The 26,380-nt window shown below is 28.9% G+C and overlaps 1 protein-coding gene across 1 annotated transcript; it reads right to left on the reverse strand.

Moving 5' to 3' along the window:
- Positions 1–1,569: 1,569 nt before the first annotated feature.
- On the reverse strand, positions 1,570–26,380 carry LOC142322018 (rapamycin-insensitive companion of mTOR-like). Its single transcript, XM_075360597.1, has 9 exons — positions 26,251–26,380; positions 26,116–26,160; positions 22,143–22,302; positions 21,029–21,160; positions 18,704–18,894; positions 16,936–17,148; positions 12,935–13,094; positions 6,181–6,335; positions 1,570–2,552 (listed from the first exon to the last, which is right to left on the reverse strand). Exons 5-7 carry the CDS (start codon positions 18,765–18,767, stop codon positions 13,009–13,011), a joined length of 363 nt encoding a protein of 120 aa, XP_075216712.1. The 5' UTR covers positions 18,768–18,894; positions 21,029–21,160; positions 22,143–22,302; positions 26,116–26,160; positions 26,251–26,380; the 3' UTR covers positions 1,570–2,552; positions 6,181–6,335; positions 12,935–13,008.

Below are 26,380 nucleotides of genomic sequence, written 5' to 3' on the forward strand. Positions count from 1 at the left end.
TTGGGAATGTAAATAAACTGGTTTTATCAACAAAGAAAGGGTTTCTTAAGACACCAGCTTGCAATACGGTCTATAAAAAAAAAACTGCGAAATGTGCCTTTACCTTTCGAACCAGTAGTTAACTCAGGAAACATGGATTGAAGCTGTAGTGTTTTACAATGAACATTTCAAGGCCATCAAAGGTGTAGTAAACGACTTTGTTGGTGCAGAGGCTTTGACAGTTGTCAGTTCAAGGAAGCATTTAACGATTCTAGTATAAAAAAACATAGCTGTGATTAGCACTCATTTTTTCCACATACCTGCTAGTATTAAAAAACTTGAAACGCAAGTTTGGCGTGGACTGAATTTATTCAATTAATGAATAAAATCTGCAAAATGAACTCCACATTGCCAGAGGTATTCCCTTGTAAACTTTTCCTTGGTTTTCCTTGTAAACACAAAGATTTTGAACCTTTGTGTTAAATTGATAGTTTTATTAATGGGACGGGTGAACTTTTGCTAGAAACAATAAGTGCTAACATAGCACCTAAATTCAAATACTGCCCAGTTACCTCAGTGGATGTGGAATGATTCTTTTCCATTTATAAAAATATTTTGAAGTGATCGAAGGCACAATGTTACTACTGAACATTTGGAACAGTAACTGGTTGTTTACATTTACAAAAGTAACAAAATGTTAAATAATTTTTAATTATCAAATTTATCGATGTTATTCAACTACTTTTTAACTGTATGCTGATTTTGAAATAAAAATTACTATTTTTTTATTTAGTTGCATGTTTTGACACTTTTCATGCATATTTTAAGCTTATTTCAAGCTTTATATGTTACATATAATCCGGTCTCTAATGATTAGACTGCTTTAATATGTTTTAATACATCAAAGTATAACATGGTAATATGGTTTTTTAAACATATTTTATTTTTATTGAGCCTTGCCTTCAAAATAGTCTTTCTCAACGCAGCAGTGTATTTCAATTTTTTGAAATCATGATGAAATAGACTGATAAAATGATGATTTGGGAGTTATTTGCAACCCACAAAAATTTTGGAATTTGCTTAATCCAATACACAAACTCTGTAATGTCAAACAAACTCTTTCATTTTGATTTAGTTAATTATAATAATTTTTCAAGTAATTGTTTTTCTACAATTTCACAAACTGTAAGCCAAAGAAAGCTTTTTTTATGTAGCGCCAGGCTATACAAAAAAAAAACAACATAATTATGTACATCATCAAAATAATGTCATAATAGGAAGTATGAATCAAAATGTCAAAGAACTAATAAGTTTTTGCTAGTAATTATAATCAGAGAATATAATTAGTTACTAGGTCTAATTTATAATCCAACCAGGCCGGTCTAGTGGTTAACTTGTCATCGCAAATCAGCTGGTTTTGAAGTCGAGAGTTCTAAGTTCAAATCCTAGTAAAGGCAGTTTTTATTTTATATGGATTTGAATACTAGATCGTGGATAATGGTGATTTTTTTGTTGGTTGGATTTCAAGTAACCACACATCTCACTGAAGAAGAGCCTAGTGTATATGAAATAATACAAGATCATATATACTGATTTAATAATGTTTTATTGTAACAAAAAGAATATAAATTATGTTATAATATTATAATATTTTATCGTAACTAAAAAACAATTTAACCTAATGATTTAAATATAAAATTGTAATTTATATTATAAATATTTAAATAAGTACTTAATCATATATTTTAATTAAAAACAAATAAATATACAATTAAAAGGTTACATTTCTTTAAAAGTATAGTAATAAAATAACAAACACTTTCTTAATTCTTTATTTTATAAGTATACCATGTAGTAAAAAATAAATTAACCTATTGTAACTTTGGAAGTTTATAAAAAATTTCTTTTTATTAATTGACTGCATTACATTTTTCTTTTTGTTATTTTTGCTACTTGCAATCAAAAATAAAGTAAACATTTGTTCAGAGTTAAATGAAGATTAGAAGATAATCTATGTAGCTAGAAACCATAATTCAAGTTCATCAATATTGTTCAGCCTGTTAGAAGGAGAGTACAAGGAACACAAAGACAAAATTAATATGATAATGCAGTACCATTATATAATCTTCTACCATTAATAATCTTTGGCTAACAATTAATTGTATTTAGATATAAAACAGTAGATCTGACATTTTAATTAAAAATAATAATTATTATTATTAATAAAATATGTATAGTAATGATTTTTTATATTATTCTAATCATTTACTCTCTGGCTTCTATTTCTTTTTTTAACTTTGGAAGTTTAACGAAAAAATCTTGCATTAACTGGTTAACAGCATCAGGATCATCTTGTTGTACAAAATGTGTTGCATCTTTTATTATTTCAATTGAGAGATTTGGTATTATACGGTCAGTACCTATAATACTATCCACATGTATTGCTATATCTTTTTCACCAAATAATAATAATCCTGGCGGTAAATTTTTATCATCTTTTGGTATGGATTTTAAAAAGTTTTTATCTGGCATTAAATTTGCTCTGTAGTAATTTATTGGTGGTGTCAGTGCTCCTGAAAAAAAAAAACAAGTTAATAACTTTATACATTTTTTATTTTAATTTTCTCATTTAATTGCAACTGATACACAATTGTGTAATATTGGGATTGAGGAAAATATTTCTTTGTATTTTCCCAGTAGGATGGCTTTAGGATCGTATAACTTTGGTAATATTAATCATATTTGTTAACACTTACATGCTTTTGAAAGGTGACATCTCTGAGTATTTTTAGTAAGTTTATGAGTATTGGAAAGTGTCCAACTGGAATTCATCACCTCCCACTCAAATGACATTGAGAAATTATAGAATGTATGTCAGCCCCATTAGTTCAACAATTATGCTGGTACAAATATATGTCTCCGTTATACATGTGAGACCGTCAAGTGTCAAAATAAATAGATTTTTTTGACAAGTCAATTAAGATTCAAAACAAAACCTTAAAGAAATATTTATCAATTGATTTCTATTTCCTATATTAGCAAATCCCATCTCATTTGTTTAGTTATCAAAAACCATTCTGTATAATAAATTTTCTGTTAAAGATTCTGAATAAAGTTTTCTTTCCCAAAAGTAAGCGCACTACATAAAGAAAGGCTTTTGGGTGTTCTAATGGTATGAATGGGGGATGATGAAGTATAATTGATTGGGTTATTTTTTATACATTATTTATTAGTACTTTACACATTATTTGTTCCAAACTTTTTTATGGCTGTGATATATGAAAACTAGAGTCAGAATTATGAGAGTAATAGTGTTCACTACACTGTTAGTCCTTGACGTAAATGAAGTGAAGATTTCAATTATAGACTTACAGGGTTGAACATCACCAGCGTTTCAAAAAGCTTGAAATGCTGGTATGCAACAGTATATAAACTTATTAAAAAAGGCAACGGGAAATCGCTTTGCAGGTAACCATGCACTAGTAAACCTAAAATTAGAGTTTGATATCTTGAGAGTGGCATGTCAGTTTTGTGACTGATTTTATCACATGTCAGATTACCTACAACCATTACACATGATTATGACACCTACCACACATTTTTAAACTGTTACTATCATTTAGGATATATTTTAGTTATCTATGGAATGAATTATTTTGTCTATTTATTGTTCTTTTAATGACCATCAAGAAAAACAAAAGTAAGTCAAAAGTCACTAGATAAAACAACAAAATGAGCTGACTTTTACTGTAATGAAGGTGAAGTCTTCATTAAAAAATTGAGAAGTGAATGGAGCATAATCTACAGCAGAAAATCCACAGTAGGGAAAGCTTAAAATATGTGAGTAAAAAAACACTTTTAGATAATTCTGATAAATGTATAAAGAAATATTGTCCTGTTTTTTAGTAAAAAAAATGTTACGCCTCCTGTTCAAAAAACGTTAACTAATTGTTAAAATAAAGAAACAGTTAAAAATTGGAAATGGAGTTATTTACTCTTTGAGTTCAAGTTATTTAATTGAAAGACCTCAGTATCAGCTGTTTTTGGGTATATTTTTTTTTTCTAAAAACTGATAATTTACTTAAAAGCATAATTCACAAATAGAATTTAATTTTGAAACTTCTTTTTTGAATTCAGATAATACAAAGTACAGCTGTAAATAAGATATTAAAAACATTTTTTGAAAAATTAAAAAAGAATTGAAAATAATTTAGTAATATTTTGTAATTCCTTGTAGAAAGTAACCCTATCATCATCTATACCAAGTTCAGATTTCTTATCACTTTATTCTTTCTTTAATTTACCCAAAATCACATTATCACAATAGCAATATTTTCCGTTACTTTTCACTAAAGTTTGAGCGTATATAGTATCTATTGTTAATCATGTGCTCTACAACTAGTATTGAATAATATGTAAAAACTTTCAGAGGTATAATGTTATGACAGAATTGATTACAAACCAAATACATGCGTCTCAAATAATTGTTTATCAAAATACTGTTAGTCTAACATTATGACCACACAAGTTGTTAATTTAAATATTAAAAAGTGTAAAATTTAAATATGAAATATAAAAATAAGTTAACTGAAAAATTAAAAATAAAAAACTGAAAAGTTAACTGAATTGTTACACGACATTACAATATTACATTCTTTGGTTTTTTGGTTTTGTCTGACCTCAGTAATAGTAATAATGGCAATAAACAGGAATCAGATAATGAGTTACCTTGCCTATTTTAAAATACAATTAAAAAATAATTTACTTCATTAACTGCAATTAATTATTTTTAGTAAGACATGCATTATGTATATTGTTTTATAATCAGTACTCATATGTCAGAACTGAATCAACTTTCTAAATGTACAATATAAAAAATAAGATTTGTAATGCTGATATTTTTAATAAGAACATAAGAACATCTTTTATTCATGCCAGATCATAAACCATATTCCTCCCATGCAAACAAAGCTTAGTCCAATACAGTATTCAGTATTCAATTGTGACAAAGTTTAACAAGTATGAGTGGCATCTGAAATGAAATGCACACTGGAATGTATCAGAAGAACAAAATTTCATATAAAGTGACACAGGTGTTGCCATCTTTTAGTTTCATTCCCCTGCTAACATTACAAAACTTGTTTACTTATGTCCTCATATTCTGTCAGTCACCATTATTATAGAATCAAGTATACCTGCTATGTTAATGCATCCTAATATATAGAGAATGAATTTTTAATGGCAGAAAAAATGAACGTTAGTGACATTCATTGTCATCTAAAATGTTATTTACATTGATGAAACTGTTGACTGAAGTCTTTCAGCAGGCGAATAGTAGAATTTTGTACATTAAAAGCTGATAAAGCGAATATGGAGGATGAACCTCACCATGGTCCATTAGTTTTTATGACTGATGAGAAACACCAAAAAAAGGTGAATAAATGAATTTAAAATGATGCAAACTCATAGAAAGGAACAAACAACAAAAGGAATGTTAAGAACCGTTTCTGAAAAATATCATGACTTCCTTTTCAATATTGTAATGGGAAATGAAACTTGGGTACATCTTTATAACCCAGAAGAAAAACAGCAGAGCATATGGAATACTGGCATTCTGGTTCACCACAATAAAACAATTCAAAACATAATCCTCTGCAATAAAATTTTGTAAATTCTGAACATGTGTATGTGACTTACTTACTGTTACTATTTGGAAACCAGTTTGAAAGTAAATTCCCTTCAATAGATTATGACATTAAGACCCTTTAGGAGACCACAGAAGCAATAATAATACAATACAACACTGCTTGGTCAAACACAACACACTCAACAGTCAAGATTCTTGTGAAGCTAAAATTTGAACCTATTCCTTTCTATCCATACTCAGCAGATTTCTTTCCTCATGATCTTTCTTATTTCTGCAATTAAAGAGAAATATTATTCATTTCATCATCGAAGATGAGTCATGGATCAAGGAAAGACTTCCAGCATTCTTCATTGACAAAATGAGCAAACTAGTTCACCATTGGGAGAAATGTGTAGTTGTAAGTGGTGATTGTTTAGAAAAATAAATGTAAGTTTTTGTAGCAAATGAAATGTGATTTTAAGCCATAATTGTTCCATTTGACTATTTCTTTTTATTTACGAATGTGTGTTACATTTCCGCCATCCCTCATATGAATAATAAAAATAAATTATTACCAGGTTTAGCAAAAGTAAAACGGTAAGCTTCTTTATCCTCTTCATTGTATGGTGACACTTTTTTCTTAGTATAGAATATTACATTTAGAAATCTTAAATCTCTCAACTGTATAAATAACTCTGGCAAATATGGTATTTGAAAGAAAAAAAAGTACCTGTAAACAATAATAAAATTATTTTCATGTAATCTAAATTGCTGTTAAAATAATTTTTTTTATATTTATGTCTTAAAACTTATAGGTTTTATTCTAATTATAATGTAATTTTTTTATTTAGTATAGAATAACTTAACAATTTAAATAGTCTGGTCGATATTCTAAGAATCTTTACAAATTAAACACATTTTTTTTTTTTTGAATGGGAGGATGTATTTATAAAGAAATCTTTACAAATATATAATTTAAAAGTGTAAAATTTTCTTATTTGTTGATTATTTCCTTAAGTGAAGGCATCTGATAAATGATTTTAGGAAAATTTTTAAAACTTTAAGGAAATTAAACTGAAATAACGAGAAAGAAGACTTGAATGTTATCTGTATAAGAAACGGGTAGACCTGGAACAGAGTAAAAGATAAAGGGAATCTTTGATTAAGAAGAAGTATGTCAGGGAAGTTATTCTGAACCCTTTGATTTCTAACTTTATATGTAAAAGAAGTGGCACAGGAATTGAAGGACAAATTTAAGATTGCAATAGTTATCCGAAGACAAAAAAAGCTGTTCAGATTTTCTCATGACTATGTTTTTTGGTAGAAATAAAAAATGAGTCTGAAGAAATACTAGATGGCATTGATTTAATGCTAATAAAGAAATTCAGTATGAAAATAAACAAGAATAGTATAAAAGTAATTTAATATGATGAAAAGCAACATGATGAATTATATGTTAAGATAAATATAATATATTTATTTTACAATAGAAATTACAATTTTGTTAATCAGTTATTAAAAATAACAAGGATCGAAGTAAAGCAGAAATCAAAAGCGATTTGCATAAACAAGAAAAGCTTTAATGCAGACAAAACTCAAGTCTCTTAACAATTATTTTAAAATATGGAGAACTGGTGGGAAAGATTCTGATGTGGTTTTCACCTTTCTATAGAACATTTCTTAAGGAAGGTTTAGGTATGTGAAAAGAGGAAAATCTTCAACTTTATATATACAGTGTTTCTAAAATGATGGGCTGGCTGTACTTTTTCGGATTCTACTTGTAAAACTAAACAAAAAATATCCTTAGGAAAAATGGCAATTTCTCCTTCGTTCTCCCTGTGTCCACCATTTTATTATTTTTATATTAAAATTTGTATCTCAAGTTCAAATAGTTTAAAGTTCGAATAAATTTTTAAACTAACAAAAAATCATGACTTAAATACAGTCGCAAATTACAAAATGGTGGCCATGTTTGTTTTCAATCCGTTATATCTCTATAAATATTAGTTTTTTCAAAATGTATGTTTCTGCTAAAATATTAAGCTTTTTATTTTCAACAAAATGACATTATTTTTTTTTTTTAGATCGGTTAACAAAGAGCCGAGTTATGGTGGGAAATTAATGTTGTAATTTTGTGTCTGTTTTAGTGTCCTCCACTTTGTGTTCAATTTGATTAAATATTCTTTTTATTTATTGTTAATTCTAGTATTGTAAATTAGTATCAAATTATTTAATATTAAATTTTATTGTGAGAAAATTATTACTTAATTTGATACTAGAGTTAACAATAAATAAAAACAATTAATATTTAATCAAATTGAATGCAAAGTGGAGCTCATGAAAATTACAACATTAATTTAAATACATCAATTTTCGCCATATCTTGACTATTTGTTATCACATTTTAAAACATAAAACTTCATTTTCTTCAAAATAAAAGGCTTTATATTTTAGCAAATTTTGATAAAACTAATATTTATGGAGAAATATGGGATTGAAAAATAAACACGGCTGCCATTTTGTAAATTGCAAAGGTATATAAGTCATAATTTTTTGCTAATTTTATAACTGTTACCAAGACGTTTACCATATCACTAATGTGTTCCTCTATCCGAACTTGAGATATAAATTTTTATATAAAAATAATAAAATGACGGACAGGGAGAGAATGAAGGAGAAACTGCCATTTTTCCTAAGGATATTTTTTGTTTGGTTTTAAAAGCAGTATCTGAAAGAGTATAGCCATCCTGCCAGTTTAGAAACATTTTGCACATGAGTTTCAAATTTTTACTTTTTAAAATAGGTTCCCTGACTCAAAAGATTAGACAAAATGTATATTCCATAAATTATGTTACAGAATAAGTTAAAAAAACTAATTTGATTCCTTAGCAAAATATTGTATTTGCAGGCTCGGCTAGTGTGCAAGAACAAACTATATTGTACCAACTTTAAGAACTATTTGAAAGAAGATATTTTTCTGTAATAAAGAAAAGAGGCTTTGCACCTGGACGCAGCAGTTAGACGCAATACATCAATGGATTAGAAAGAATTCTTAAAAATGTTATGTATAATATAGTATTTAATGGTTGGAAGACCCTGGTCAATAGGAAAAACAAAAAGAAAAAGACGTGTAATGTGGTGTTACAGGAAGTAGTAATTGAAAATTAGATGGGTTGATAAAGTATGTAATAGAGAGATCTTAAGATGAATGAGAGGAGAGAAGAGAAACTTTGTTAGAATCTTCTAAACATTCAAGTCAGATTGTTAGGGTGTATTTACTACAAAAAGAAAATGCTTATATTCAATATAACATATCTATCTTATTAACAATTTATTGAGAAATATTAAGGTTTACCCCATATTATAAACTTTAAACCTTTTTTCTGTATAATTATAGTTTCAATCTATGCGTATTTCATGAAATTCTGTAACAGTTGCAATAAATCACTCTACAAAGGACTCCATTTTCATAAAGCATCTTCACAACCTGTTTAAAGGAAATCAATTGATTTCCTTTAAAACTGCTATAATTTCAGAGATAAATGAGATTTCATTTCATAAATGAGTACCGTTTTAATTAAATATAGAACACTACACAGACCTTATATTTTTAGTTCAAATTTTTCATTGTAGGGAATTATGAATCAAATTTTATGCTTTCAAGTTAGTGACTGATTAATACTATACTTAATTATGTTATTAAAAAATTACCACTGAACTAAAACAAGGAAGAGGATCATATCAAATCAGTCAAATGACTGATAACTTAATGATAAATAAATACAATATTTAATAATGTTTTGCTTAAACTCTTTTTAACAAATTTTTAGGCTTATTTTAATCATTTTGTGTCTGGATGACCACTTCTAAATTCACATTTCAGGGAATGGATGGTAGTGTTAAACTTACCATATTAATATCCAATACGATTTTTGCAGGATCTTCAGTTGGTATTGAATTCTATAAATACATTAAAACCTATTCATTTTATAATTTGTCAATTTGGTTGTGAATATCAACTATTGGATATTAATATGGTAAGTTTAACTTATCTAATTACTGGTGGTTTATATTTGATACGCTAGAATCAAACATCATATGATCCAAGGATCATATGATGCTCACATGATCTGAGGGACCGTCTGCTATTCGCAGTGAGACTTAGAAAAAAGTGGTGTCCTCTGACCTTAGCATGCTGTGTGCAAGGGTTACATCTGGTTAGGAAACAGTACCATCGCTGCAGTAGCATCAATGATGTGGTTGTGGAATACCACAAGCGCATGGTAGATGTACCAGCAAGTACAAGGAAAATATGTTCATGCCATCAAGGAAGCCAAACTCAAATGTTGGCAAGACATGTGCCAAATGTATATAATCAAATGTTGACTACATGCGCGAGATGCAGGGTAGGCAGCCCCTGGCAGCTTGTGAAATCATATTACCGGCCAAAGCCATTGCACATTCTGTCTAGTGTCTGATGTGGGTTTGGTGGCCAAGACCACATTTTAATACCTGTGGCAACTTACCAGGCATTTCTGGATACTCTATTTCCAGATGCTCTGAAGGGTGAAGCAGAATCGGCGTTAGGGTGGGTGGACACCCTTTCCTGACATGCAGGCTGTGGATTCTGTTGATACAGACTGGGTGATTTCTCTAATGGCAATGAGAAATTTACTAGGATTGACCAACTTGACGCAGATTTTTTCACCATCTTTTGCTTGTCATAAGAGAGTCACTTGGTAGATTGTTCTCAAGGTGCCTTACCTGGGGTTGCTTTCTCACTTGTTGGAAGCTGGTTATGTTGAGGGTGCTCTTAAAACCTGGAAGGGATCCTAGTGAGGTCAGCAGTTATCAACCCATCAGCCTCTTGCTGGCTCTCGGTAAGTTGCTGGTACGGCTGGTTGTGGAACGGCTCCAGGGAAGCATCGATATGAATGGAAAGCATTGATATGATCACTTCCTTCCTTGTGTTGGAGTTCTAGCCTCTATGAGTTTTGGAATGTCGCAATGTTCCTGAAGCCCTGCAGGTCGTGGTCTGAGACTATTTATCTATCTGCATGGCTCTGTTCACAAAGACGTATGCCTAGTTGTGGAAAAATTTGTAACCAGGGGAAGCCCACAAGGTTTCATTCTAATCCCCTGCTGTGGAACCTGATTTTTGATGGATTTCTGAGACTGACATTCCCAGAACGGGTCACGGCCCAGGCTTTCACCGATGACTGTCTATTTCAGTTCATGGTAAAAAAAATTAATGACCACAACTGGAAGAAAGAGTGCAGGTGGCCTTGTCAGCTGCAGAAGGCTGAATGGACAATCAAAATTTAAAAAATTTCTGTGCCAAGACAAAGTATATGCTTCTGAAGGGAGCGGACAAATTACCATACAGTCGAAACCCCCACATTAAATATAAAGTCTGTGTAATCAGTCAAGTTAGGGTTCAAAATTACCTAGGTGTTTTGTTTGACGAAATGTTGCTGTTTAGGCACATATTAAACAAGTAGTGGTGGATGCCATCTCTGTAATGCACAAGCTTAGAAGGATTGGTCAAAAGGATTATGGGCTGTCGGGCCGTTAATTGTACATGGTGAATTGTGGTGTCTTCAAGAGTATCATCACTTTGCTATTTTTGTTATTGTTTTAATTTAAAAAAATTACATCAGAACAATGTAATTTTTTTTAAATTTGCTTCAGAAAATTCCTAAATAATTTTTTGCGATATCTGAAAAATTACGTTTTTGGAATATGCTATCAGAATATGCTTATTGATATGCTATCAATCTTAGGATTTAATAAGATCAGTCTTATTTATCTTATTTGACTGCAATGATAAAAAATGTCATGGGATGACAATATATTGTAATTCATGTCATGTTTATAACACAAATAAAATTAAATCTATGGTATCCAACCATTTCAATTACAATTTTATAGATACTCAAACATGCACTCTCGTACAAATGAAAAATTATGAAGTGCTAATGGCTACCCCTGTTTTCACATGAATTACTTGGCATGTAGCTTGAGCCCTTTAATGTTCATATGTTTGGTCTTGGCAGCTCTGGATACTTGAAGTTCAACCTGTGGGTTATTATGTGTGTGTAGCTTATACATTTTTCTATAAAAAAATTCATCAAAATCGGTGCAGTAGTACTTTCTCAAAGAAGAAATTTACTCATTTCACAAACTGATAGATTTGTTCAAAATTGCATAATTCTTTATTTTTTTAAAGATTAATGTAAATCAGTTTTTTTTAGTCTATATGTTTCTCAAAAAAAAAAAATAATAATAATAAAAAAACATTCAAATCAGTGAAAGTTTTTGCATGATTGGGAAAAAACTTTAGATTTATACATAAGTACGATGAGAAATTTCATAATAAAACATATTACAGCATAGCAGTGTTATAATGTAACATGTACTATTTTATTATACACAAACTGCATTTATTATACCCAACCTGGTCTACCTCTACCAGTTCTTATCTAACATAAAAAGAAATCTATATTAAACATTCTAAAAAATGTTTCTTATTTGAAACATATTTCATCTGCTTTAATTCTTCTTTGACATATTTTATCAGAAAGTTATCAATAAGGATTAATTTTTTTCACTTACTGCTTTGTTTTTTCCTTACATTTAGTACTTTCACAGAGATCCACAATTCATCAGAAAATTTTGTGGAGATTATATTACACCCCAACCCCATAGGGAAAGATACCCACCTTGTGACGTTACCGGTTGCCACACATCCCCCCTTCCAAGGGGCCAGATTATATTACACTGTTAAAATATGAAAAATAATAATATGCCTACCATCTTGGTTAATGATATGAAACGAAACCATATCTATTAATTCAAATAATAAGAAACAGCAAAAACACTAATGATCAAGTAAAATTGAACATTACAAACAATACATTTAAGAAAACAATACATTTAATTTAAATTATTCAAATTTTGAATTAAAAATATGTAATCCAATTACAATATGAAAAACAAGAGTTCCACTATCTGCAACAGATCAGATCATAGCAGTAGCAGAATAGTTAATTTTATATCAGATACCAAGACAGTAAACATGAAAGTTTTTTTTATTCTAAACTCTACATAACGAACAGACAGTAAATGTTTAAAGAAATAATCATGGGATAAAACAACATGCAACAAGATAAAGTGAAAAACCTTCCTGTAAAAAATTTAAGCACATTTAAATATTAACTGCAGCCAGCAGCAGGATCAATTTACAAAGCAAGGTTAACATCTCTTAGAGCAACAGTTCAGTTAAATAACTTAACTTATTAACTTATAAAACATTAAAGAATAACTTACCCTAATTTCACGTTGATTTAAATAAAGAGTATTAACTATTGATCTTAAACCATCTTTCTCAGGATGACAAAAATTTAGAACACCAGGCCAAGATCGTAACAACGAAACAAGTACAAAATGCGTCCACTGCAGCTGTGTTTCAGTCGAGAAGTTAGTTTCACTAAAATAATAAAATTATAATAGGAAATAAATGTATAAAAATATTTTTTATTTTGTATATACACAAAAAATTACACTGTTATCATCATAATTGAGGCAGAGGGATCTGGAAACCTCATTACTATTTATCTTTAACACTGTAGTCTGCCAGCTGAGTGACTCTTAGGATAAGGGATTTTCTCTTACTAAGTGACAATGGCATGTGAGGGCAGATGGAGTTGAGGCACTGTATTATCCTTCGAATGAGAAAGAACTCTTAAAGGCAAACTACATTAAGGACAAAGATGGATATCCTTAAGAAATAACATGGCAGTCCAAAACTATGATAGACAATGACAAATAACAGTTACGCACATGAAAAATATCAATATAATTATACTTATTTACTTATACTTATTTAATTATACTCATAAAATTACGAGGTCTGTTCAGAAAGTAGCCAAACTTTATTTTTTTAATCTTTTTTATTAATTTTACAGATTACTACCGGTCCTTGTCCCATTTTAAGTATTCCCCTCCCTTACTTACAACTTTTCCCAGTGGTGTTTCCACTGGTGAAGCAGTCCAGGATAGCTTCATTTGAAATGGCCTTTAAGGTCAGCGATGAATTTGCTTTAATGTCATAAACAGTCTCAAAATGGCGTCCTTTAATCACTGATTTTAATGTCAAAAATAAGAAAAAATCACAAGGAGCTAGGTTTGGCGAGTAGGAAGGCTGAGGAAGGACAGTCATCTAAATTTTGGTACAAAATTGACTAATTGACAGAGCTAAGTGTGTAGGAACATCGTTGTGGTGAAGGAACCATGAGTTGCCTTGCCATAATTCTGGTCTCCTTTTGTGGATTTTTACACATAACCATTATAAAATGCTTTGACAGTACACACAGTTCACTATTTCACCTTGAGGCAAAAATTCAAAATGCACAATTCCATTAAAATCAAAAAATAAACAGAGAGCATCACTTTGACATTGGATTGAGACTTACATGCTTTCTTGGGGCATGGAGATCCTTTACCAATCTATTGTGATGATCAAACATTTTTCTTGATGTCATAGCCATATCCTAAACCCAGCTTTCATCTACCGTTATGATCCTTTGTGTGAATGTTTCATCATTAGTGGCTTGTTCAAGAAGTTGCCAATAAACGTCTACTCGATGTTCATTCAGCTGTTCGGTCATCAAACTCTTCGTTTGATGACTGAACAGCATGCATCGAGTTGCAGCAAAGTTTGTTCCTCACAAACTTTGCTGCAACTCGATGCATGTTCAATTTTTCAGTCAAAATGTCATGTCATGATCTAATTGAGATGTTAACCTCTTCCGCAAATTCTCTGACAGTGAATCAGCGATTTGCATACACCAGATCGTTGATTTTCTGAACATGGGTGTCATCAGTTGAAGTCGAAGGCCTTCCTGGTAGATGGCCATCTTCAATTGACTGACTACTACTTTTAAATCATGAAAACTATTTGTAACATTGCATACAACCTACAGCATCATTTTCATAAACTTGTTTCTGTGAAAATCTTCTCCAGTTTCACGAAAAATTTTACATTCTATTGTTGCCCCTGAAAATCATTACAAAAATTGTTACCGACACTTAAACACATTGCACTCAAATAACAACAACACGAAAACTAAATGAGATATCAACAATCCAAGAATATGTGATTACAGAGAAGGTTTTGCAGAACACAATGCTGCCAACCGCACATCAATAAATATCTCCATTGACATGCAATTAAAAATGTTCGGTTATTTTCTGAACTGTAATGTCTGTCAGCAGTGATTGCTTTTAATTATTTTTATTTTAATCACAACTGTCTGGTATAATTGGACAGAAAACATCACATCTGCTGATTCCTTTCACTACACTTGAAGTAAATTCAGATGATAAAATTATTTTTTGTAATATTAAAAATAAGTAATATTTTATTCACCGATGACAACAGGAATGGGAAGAATGCTACTCTAGAATTTGCCTGGATGGATTAAAGGAAACACCATTGTAATATCTTGATAAAAACAACAGTTACAAATGACAAAATTAATTTTTAAAAATACTAAGAAATTGTAGTAAAAAAATATGTAAATAAAATAAACAAATAAAATCATTATAAAAAAATACCAATTTTTAAGACAGTAAAAATTGTCTGAACGTGTATTTTATACATATTAAACGATAACACAGACTTCAGTCTAGAAAAAAAAATTGTATTAATTAGAAACTCATCCTAAAATTGGTGGTTTTGCAAGTTAAAATCAAGTTTTAATTTAGATTTTTTTTAACTTTTACAATGATTCATATATTTAAAAAAAAAACAATGGAAGCATAATAAACCCTTTTTAAACCCAAAGTATCTAACTGGGCACAAGTAGATATTATTATAGCTTTTTTCTTTATCTTATAAATCATTTAAAGTACTCATTACATCACTGAAAGTTTTAAAAGAGATATTATATTTCCCATAATAATATACATAGGTATAAAGGTAAAATAAATATTTAATAATAGTAAGTTTAACTCATTATTAAAATAATTTTAAGAAAAAGAATATAGTTTAATTTTATTGCGCAGAAAATCAAATTATGTTTGTTGGAGATGAGAAAAAATTTGATTATCCTAAGAAAATTAATCAGCTAACAAGTTATCCAGAAATTACATATTATGAGCAGCAGAAATTTTATTACATAGAAAATAAATTACATCGATCAATTCATATGACATTCCACAGGTCACTGGACATCTAGTGCAGATTTACTGATTCTGGAAGCCAAATCTTGTTCTGAAAATTTAATTTACTTACAGCTTATTCACGGCCACCATGTTACAATCTGCTGTTAATTTAAATCATCTGATATCAAAAACAAAATAGTGGCTGGAGACATATTACAGACAATATTTTAATAAGCTAAATCAAATCCAATTAATTAAAAAAATTTAAATTCATGTAAGTCTCATCTTGAGTAAGTCTCACTATTTATTTATTTTCCTACTTTTTAAACTATTACTGTTATAAAGTATAATTTTACTTCATTAAGTACAAGAATAATTTAAATATACTTCAATTATATTTAAATATATTATATTTATATATATTTAAATAAAAATATATATAAAATATATATTTAAATAATTTAAATATATAAACTATAAGTTTTTGAATTATAATAATCAACACAGATGCCCTGGAAACATTTTTAAAAAAATAAGAACTCCTTTCATGCAACCTCTTAAATAAAAATAAGTAACCTTAACAATAAAAATAACTCTCCATTAAATTCTTGACTGATATATAGCAAATAAAAAGTCTTCTAAGGTTATACTGGTTGTTTTTAAATTGATAAAAAAGATAATACATTTACCTTTTTATTCTACTAACAAAAGTTAAATGGAAAATAAACTGAAGTAGGGATATAATCAATTACTTATATAACAACCTATGTAATTATAATATCAACAACTATAATTAAATAAATTAAAAAATAATAAACTGAAAGAGTGAAAAAATATACAGAAATTATTTTATACACTAATAAAATGATTGAAAACATAACTAAAACTTACAATAAAGAAACATTTAAAACAATATGCAAACCTAATAATTAAATAATAAAATATTCAAAAAAACAAAAATAATAAAAAAATAAACAATTTTTGTGGAATTTATAAAATTAAATGTAATGATAGTGATAGTATTTATGTAGGAAAAACAAATAGATCCTTTAAAACTAGATTTCTTGAACATTATAGAAAACAGCTATTGCATGTCATCTATGGATTCATGTGATGTAAATAAATAAAAATCAAAAGCATTTTTAGAGAGTTTTTAAACTCACCTAGGTCTTCCAAGTTATGTGGATCAGTATATGGTGAAGCTAAGCAATCAAAACTTATCATTGCTTTTATTCTTGTTTCTGGCTTATTAACTAGATATAGCAAAGCTCCAATTACAGTTTCACCGATGCGAGATGATGCTCCGACATTACAGAGTGCTCTAGTCAATGCCTTTACGCCACCGCTACTAATAAAAACTTCAGGATTCAATACACCTATAAAAAACACAAAATGGAAAACCTATAAACAAAAGATGGCTTAACAATCTTTTTTCAACGGGTGATCAACTCTGCAGTATTAAATAGTGAAGTAAATACTTAACATAAAAGTTTGAAATTATTGTACAAAACTGCTTATAACCTAATTTTAGTAATAAATCACACAAGACAAGTAAAATAATGAAAATATGAAAATATCAAAATTAGGCTGATATAAAGGTAGAGAGAACTTACTTGGATTAATGTACTGATAGAGCTAGAAATTAAAAAAAGCATCTTTATAACACCGTAGGAGAATTATTTTATGGTATGAAATGTAGAAAACAAGAAAATTAAAACAAAGGAAAAATGTAACTTTGCAATATAGTTACTGGATAATAATCTTAAAAATTAGATGACTGATAAATCTAAAAGATATTTTAAAATGAATTAGACAAGAAACAGAAATTTATGAAAGAACTTATAAAAAATAGACGTGGTTGCAGGATAATGTAGCATTACATTCTTGGCGAGTTAATATTTTATTTGTACCAACAGATTCAATGGTTAAAAACTGCAAACTGAACAAAAAATACAATATTTATAAAACAGATAACTGAGGATATAGAGAAGATACCAAATATTTTTAGATCAACCCTTTTAGTAACAAGATCTTAAAGTACATACATATCGCTGTCACATTTAAATCACAAAGTAAGCTTCCAATGAAAAATGGAAAATATGAAATGACAGCTCTACTTAAAATACATCTCCAGATGGTAAAAAAAAATCTATTCCAGCAGTATAAGGAAAGAATCCCTTTTTGAAATTTCAGGAATAATTTTCAACTGTTATTTTTCATTAAATGCATCCTAAGCAGGTAAATTATAAAACCACTTTGTAAAAAAGTGGGTGAAACATCTTGTACCCCATTCAAAATGAAAAAGAAAACATCCAAGTAAAGTTGTTTCTAATATTACTTTTTAACTGGTGAAATTTTTTATTAAATGCAACTTCAGTATCTAAATTTAAAAAAAATCACCATCACCAGGACGGTGGGTTTAATTTTTTAATCAATACCTTATTTTTAAGTACATTATGAGTAAGTAAGTAGTAAAAGCATATTTTTCATTAAAAATGAGCTGTTCACTGATAAATAATTCAAGTGAAAATATAACAGACAAGTAGTAATTCAATTATGCAAATTGCTAAGTTTGGTAAAAATTAGTTTATTTTCTTAAAAGAGGTTCTGCTATTCATTGCAGTCTCATATGAACTGAAAAACAGATGCAAATTAAAATAATGATGATAATTTTTCTTCAATTTGTATAAAATGTAAAGAAAATATGAAATTAAAAAAGCACTGTAACTTTAATTTCATACAATAAAGAGAGCATATATGATGAACCTATTATTACATCATGGCATTTGCATACAATGTAATTTATTTGCCACCAAATGATGAAATCCAAGGTCTATGTGCCTAAAAAAAATTCAGTAAAAGGCAATTTTCTTGTTTTTCACCCTCAAATGAAAAAAAAATAAATAAATAAAGAATTATTATTTTACATACATAACTCAACGAGTGTACCCAGAACTGCTCGAATCATTCGATCACGTATATCAGGAGGTGTCATAGTAAGTGATACAAGACATCGTGCAAGACTGATTGGAAACTCAGCAGCATTTAAGGAAAGTAAACGTCATACAACACGTAGTGCTTGAGTCCTTTCACAATCATTATCCAGTAACAAATCTAAAGATCTATGGAAAAGAAAAACAAGCTTGAAATATATATATATATATATATATATATATATATATATATATAAGTTTTTCCTCAATAAAAATTTATTTTTTTGTTACATCAAAAAGTTTTATTAATATCAAATAATAATTTTTTTTTTAATTTAAAAAATTATGATGATGAAAAAATAACCAGGTCTGTTTAGTAATAAATAAATCTATTTAGACATATATAACATGTCTACTTATGCAGCATAATAAATTTTACCTCTATTATATGTAAAAATTATACACTTCTTAAAGTTTTAATTAGTCTTATTAAAGAAACTTCATATTTTCTAATTCTCATGTGTAATTTTTAAATAAATATAGTTAAATGCAAATAGTAGTTTATGACATTGGTATGTGCTGAAAGTACACTGCAGAATGCAACAGTTTAAAGGGTTACACCACTTTGTATATGATTATAGCGAGCTGAATTCTTATTAATACGAACTGTCCTCCAAATCAGATAATTAATATATTATGTTGAAAGGTTAAAAACATCCATAAATATAAAATTTGATTAGAAATTAATTAGGGACTTAAGAGGCAATAATGAGTAAATTACTTTATAGTTACTGTACAACCATGTTACAAAGTTGTTATTGTCTCCCATTAGGCAGTTTATTTAGAAACATTGCTGCCAAGTCAATATGCAGACACTTACTGTCAAAATATAAGAAAACCATACTAAATAACAATATAGGATGATTTTGAGCATAATTCCAGATGAGTCTACTTGTATACAACTCTACCACATAAAGCTTTATCTTAAACTTTTTAAGATACATATACTCCTAAGCTGGAATATCAAGAGCTACAAAAAGAGACTGCAGATTTGTCACTTAAGACTGTAATACCCCTCCAACTATAGTACATATGCAACCTTACAATACAACATCTCATAACAAACAGTTTAGTGAGAGGTCAAACCTAACAAACATCAATTGGTGCACTCTCAGTTAATGACGATAAAGAAGTGCACCTTCATTTCTGCATCAAGTATTGAATAATTTAACAGTTTTATAGAATTTCTTGTCTTTAGTGATGATGCAACTTTTCAAATATAAAGAATTATGAATCGCCAAAAAAACATGAATCTGGAACCAGAAATTCCCACAGTTATTGAACATCTGCAAGAATCCCTAAAGGTGAACATGTTTTGTACTATTCAACGTACACAGCATTTAGTTTTCTTTGTAAAGTCAACAGGAATACTTAGACAGATTGAACAGCCTGTTGCTACAACTTTATGAAGATGAATCACCCACAGATGATGACTGGTAGAATCATATCTACCATTATGATGACTGTCTTTCCAGTTACTACAAGATGTGAAGATACTTTAGTGAAAACTTGCCAAAATGTTAGGATAGGGTTCGAAAATTGCAATGATGAGGTATTAATACAGTAGCAACAATGATTTCCAAATTTTATCAGTGTAGATTTATAAAGTATATTGTTTCCTTACTACCATTCCCCTGCTGATCTTGTGGAATTTTTAATCCACTGCTGCTGTAACAGTGATCAACTGGATGATGTCTCACATGTATATGAGACATATCATCAACAGTATCACCTACATATCCATTTGCAACTGTAAAGAATACACTGAGCAAATGAAAGAATTGTAAATAAATTTAGGGAGTTTATCTTCATTTTATTGCAACAAAATTTGGAATCTTTTATTTTGAGAGGGAATAACTGAACAGGTTAATGTTGCCCAAATCAGAAGAGCAGGAAAATGCCTTACTGCATTCAAGTATATATCAAATTATACAACTGCAAAGAGAAATACATGCAGAAAATCTTTTTTCATGTGGTGACAATAAACAGAAACAAAAAGTTGCTAAAAATGGACTCTAGAGATTATAAAAATAATATTAATCAGTAACAGTAAAACTATTGTGAAATAGAATAAAAAAATTAAAATAAGTAGTAGGTACCCATACATATACAAGCAAATACTTATACAGTGAGTAAATAATAATAATAATAATAATAATAATCTGTATATATATATATATATATATATAGAGAGAGAGAGAGAGAGAGAGAAAGAGATAGAGAGGTAAAACTGCTGAACATATATATTTTTTTTTTATCATACCTCACTAACAAACATGGATACTGTAATTTTATACAAGAAGCAAAATCCTGTTTAGTTTGAATAAGAAATTTAACGACTCGAAGTGCAGCTGCTCGAACAAGACTAGATTCATGTACCATAGCAGGTCGTAAGCTGAAAGCAAAAAAGAAAAAAATGAACAGAATGAAAAATAAATATTTAAAATGAAAAAGAATTTTTTCAAATGGGCATTCCACCTGGTTAAGAAAAATAAATGTTTTAACACTCACAATATAAAATTTTTATAAGACTTGTTATGTTTTATCCTTTCATTTAGATATATAACTAAATTAGATATGTACCTAACTTTTTCTACTCAATTCATTTGTGTTTTAGTTTATAGCTATTTAAAGTTTAGTTAAAAATAATATTTTTTGTTTTTCAAGACCACCGAAACAATTTTTGCTTTCCTTATCAAAAATTATTTCTCATCTTATTAAATCACTCCAAATAAATCTTTTTTTAAATTAACCATTAAAAAATAAACATTTCAGAAAAACTTACCTAACACTCAAAGCATTATTAAAGTGTATAAGAAGTTTGTTTTAATATTGGAATTTTTGTAGGCAACGGAAAAGAGTTATCAAATACAATTTTGCCACATGATCCTTAATTATATTCACCACAACTAACAATAATTCATGGCTTTTTCCTTCCCAGAAAAATATTGCTTTTATTCAGAATTCTTGGAAAAAATTTGTTCAGAGAGTTATACAAACTTACCGCCTGGAAACAAGTGTACATAAAACATACATTTGGAACTGAACATTAATTAGTGAATATTGTTGCTTTTGAAGTACTCCCACTGTGAATTTAAATCCAGGTTTGAATTCACATTTCTGAAAACAGGCTTGAAACCCTTTTTTCAAAATACTCTTGAGTTTGTATATCACATTATGCTGGATTCCAATAATGTTAAAACATATTCCTTCTCTTAGTGCATCTTTAAATTTGGGAAGAGCCAGAGATCATATGAATAGTAATATTAGGGTAATTACCTATTTAACAAACAACAGAAAATATCTCTTTGGCAACCTTTAATGGCATTCTTACTTTTGTTAAACTATAACACAAAAACAACAAAAATCTCACATACCATAATAATATATCTTCAGTTGGAAATCCAAAATCTTTATCACCATTTTCATCAGTTATAATTTTAACAAATCCATTTAAATAACTAATTTGATGACTTTCTGAAACACCATGTTTTTTTTATACACTGATCAATATCTCCTTTACATTTTCAGCAACTCCTAGAGAACAAATAGAATTGATATTTATAAAACAAAATTATTTATACAATATTAGGGAATTATTGGTACTCATTTATTGCGAAGTGAGTAAAACATTTTTATTTTACCAAAGTATTAATTTGTACACAGTTTGTTGTTTATGAATATATTCCTGATGACACACAAACTTATTCATAATACCTAACCTGTTATACCTACCTTGTCATGAGACCTACCAACCATATCACCCAAAGATCAAGCAGAACTTAACATTTTAAGATTCATATTAATAGATACACAACCCGATCACTGACTTACTCCTTTGGTAAATAAATAGAAATAAAAACAAAGAAATGAAATGAAATATATGTTATACTAAAATATAAGAGAAAAATACACTTAAAAATATAAGTACACAATTCTTGAAAGCTTGGTACCTAGCCTTGTAAAAAGTGGAGAGAGAATATGGATCAAGAGGAATGAAAAAAAACCATGAAGGTTTTGAAATTTGGTTATAATAGGAAAAGGAGAAAACAAAATGAAATTATAGAATAAGAAATGAGAGAAGCATTAAGGAGAAGGGGGAAGTATCTGTTGAAAGATATTAAAAAAGTAAAATGTTATTTTCAATCATATGTTGTAGAGGCACCTTTCAGAGAAGAATTGTAAAAGGGGAAAGAGAATGAAAAAGGACTAATACCAGGGTCATTTGGAGAGTTCTCAGCTTGACAAAGAGATGATGCCATTATGACCAAATCACTATGTCTTTATCAAGTATGATCCTTTAGATGGTGGGCTGCAATGTTTCAGCAGATGCATACGTTTCATCTTTGTAGTGAATAAGCAATGCAAATAAGTTCTGACATTTACTAAAAAATGGATAAAATTGATGATCGAGTTGCTATAAAGAACTTTTATAAAAGATTTAATCCCAACAGACATATAAAAAAAGTTCATTTTTACAGGATTCTTCCCCTTTGTTTTCATTGGTAAAAAAAGCAAGCTTCTGAATGTTAATGTGGTCCGTACATCTGTCCAAGATGATGAATGATCAGGGCAACCAAAAACAGCTACCAACAAAATGCCTCAAGAAATCACAACATCATATTAAATGACTGATGACATGACTGAAAGTATGCAAGCTGGATGACATTGCAAATATCTAAATAGACTGTGTATATTTATATTTTATTAAATATTTTGGATGTGAAAAAGCTTTTTACTCTATGGAAAAGTTATTTTAGGTCAAATTTATTAACAGTTGACCAAAAAACCAATTGACTGAACACTTCTGAAAGGTGTTTAGACTTATTTAAACTGGATTTTGCTGAGTTTCTTCATTTTATAACAGTAAATAACTGATAGATACACCATTACATGCTAAACACCAAACAGAAGTCAAAACCGGAGTGCGAGTGGGTGAAAGTGCGCCAAAGAAAGCGAAAACGGGTTTTCCAATTGTGGGAATAGTTATGGCTACAAGTTTTGGTTTTCTTATAGAGTGGTTCTATTAAACTTCCTGTAAAAAGGCAAGACCATCACCAGGGTGTATTATGCTTCACTATTAGACCAATTGAAGGTTGTTATTCAGGCTGAACAGCCACATCTTGCAAAAAAGAAAATGCTCTTTCACCATGATAATGGGCCTGCTAACATGTCTCCAGTTGTAGCTGCAAAATTTCATGATTTACATTTCAAATTGCTTCCACATGGGCCATATTTCCCAGATTTGGTTCCCAGGGATTACTTCCTCTTTCCAAACCTGAAAATATGGCTCCCTGGACAAAAATTTGCATTAAATGATGAGGTCAAAGCTGACATGCGCTCATTTTACAGAGTTGGACAAATCCTATTACATTGAAGGTATTAAAAAGTTGGAATGTCATTGATCTATATATATATAATTGCAAAATGGCTATGTTGAAAATCTTTTTTTAATTTCTGATAAATTTTGTGTTTTCTTTGTCAGGCCAAGAACTTTTCAAATGGCCCTCATATACACATATAAATCAAAAATGTATTAGATTGTTTAAAGAATTTTTTTCTGATGATGAATACTTTGATAATTGTTTATTATTCTATTTTATCTAATATTCTTCTTCTATTTTTTCTAATATTTTAAATTATCAAAAATACCTCAGTTTAAGAATATATAGGTAGTTTAAGTAAAATATATATAGGATAATACATTTAGTAAGAATATTTAAAAATAGTTTAAAGTTCACAAAGACAAAATAATGTTATTCCTGTGATCATATGCCATTATTATCTATCAATATATCTATGTTATAGCACTTCAGCAGAATGCTCACAATTGGGGGTTATTATTTCAATATCAATCATAGCTTCATATTCTAATTATAATTAGAATATGAATACAACTAAAGACCCTACCTAACTAAGCACTAACAGGGGTCAGCTACACAACAACGTGATTGTCTCCCCAGTACTTTACTCTTCTTTCACCAGTCAAACAAGTGCGTATCCAGTTACTATGCATAGTTAATTTTGTTGGATTATACTATTATGAATATTAACAAAATATTAAAATTTTGTTCTATCTTTTCTTCATACAATATTGTATATCCCTTTGTTAGATTTGCGTAATTTTTGTCAGTATTCACGTAAATTAATTATCTCAATAATAATTCATTAACTATATTTACTTATCACTCGTCAGTATTCAGTAACATGATATACACAATTAATTGTTTAAAAATGTTGTCCTTATGATTTACTTGTAATAATGAAAAAGGCATAAAAAACTAAAATCATATAGAATGATATAAAATGTGAATACTAATTTACTACAGACATAGATCTACTTATAATTACAGATAACACTGATACATTTGCTATAGGAAGTTTACAATGCTAAGTGGCTAGCAATCAACATTATTAACTAATAATTATAAATGACATATTACTAGCTGTAAGTTATTTCAAAACATTCCCAAGTTTAATTAAACTCATACATCGGGGTTTAAAAGCAATTATACACTTTTATTTGATTTTCTATTAAGATATTAAAAAAAGACAAAATAATATTAAAGTAACAATATAACTTTTAATCATATAGATCCTTCTGATGACTGCTGGGTAACAAGATGAAGAAACAATAATGTATTTTTAAAAACACTAAATATACTTATTTTACTTATATCTGTTGACCCTGGGTTTCAATCATTGATCGTGCACCTAATCTTATACCTCAGATTCAGTATTTTAGCATTACAGAAACTCAATCCTTTTTTATTTCTTTTATATGAATATTTTAATGAATTTTTACATTACTTTGACTTATTTCAGGTACATTAAATGTAGCAGACAGAGTATAATTAAGAAAAATCTCAGTTCAGATGTTAAAAAAATAAAACAGGAAAAAGAAAAATTAAGACTGTTAAAATACTGACGCAGCATATTTAAACATAAACTTGAAGACTAAGATGTAAGTACTAACATTCATGAGTACATAACCTTGTGTTTTTATATAATACTACAATATATAGGTTTCTGTACAAAAAACCTAAAATAAATAACTCTGCGATTTAATAATGCGAACAATCTACATTCCAGAAATAAAACATCTTAGTTCCACATCCAAAATATGTTTTTCCGTAGCTTCACACAACTAAACACAGTAAAACACTAAAATTATTGAATAAAAATAAAATTACTACCGCTGATGTAATTTTTAAAGAAAATCTATAAAAAAAACCTAAGAATACTAATTGGTTAGGCTTGTGTAACCAACAAAATTTAGTATGTTATTATAGAAAACAAACAGCAAATTCACATTTAACATTCAAGAAAACATTGAAAAAACCAACATACCTCTACTAGGATCCAATTTTATTCCTTTATCGGTGCCAGTGGAACCTGAAAAAATACGAACAATATAACCATACTGAACGAAACACAAAACGAATACTTTTAATCACAGAAATAACAAATAATTTAAAAAATTACCTCTAGTTCACGACTAGAAAGAATATTTCTAACCATCCAGCTGGAAACCCCCATAATTCATTAATTATACTATCGATTAACAGAATAAAACAATTGCATTCCAATTACAAGAAAAATTTTGTCAGTAAAC

This window comes from Lycorma delicatula, chromosome 3, assembly GCF_047948215.1.
Source record: "Lycorma delicatula isolate Av1 chromosome 3, ASM4794821v1, whole genome shotgun sequence".
Taxonomy (NCBI): domain Eukaryota; kingdom Metazoa; phylum Arthropoda; class Insecta; order Hemiptera; family Fulgoridae; genus Lycorma; species Lycorma delicatula.

Excerpts from the sequence above, each read along its gene's own strand:
- LOC142322018 (XM_075360597.1), bottom strand. The coding sequence starts at position 18,767 with ATGACACCTCCTGATATACGTGATCGAATGATTCGAGCAGTTCTGGGT. Across the intron at positions 17,149-18,703 it reads GGGTACACTCGTTGAGTTAT|GTGTATTGAATCCTGAAGTT; the intron begins GTATGTAAAATA and ends TGTTTTTTATAG. Across the intron at positions 13,095-16,935 it reads ACATAACTTGGAAGACCTAG|TGAAACTAACTTCTCGACTG; the intron begins GTGAGTTTAAAA and ends TTATTATTTTAG.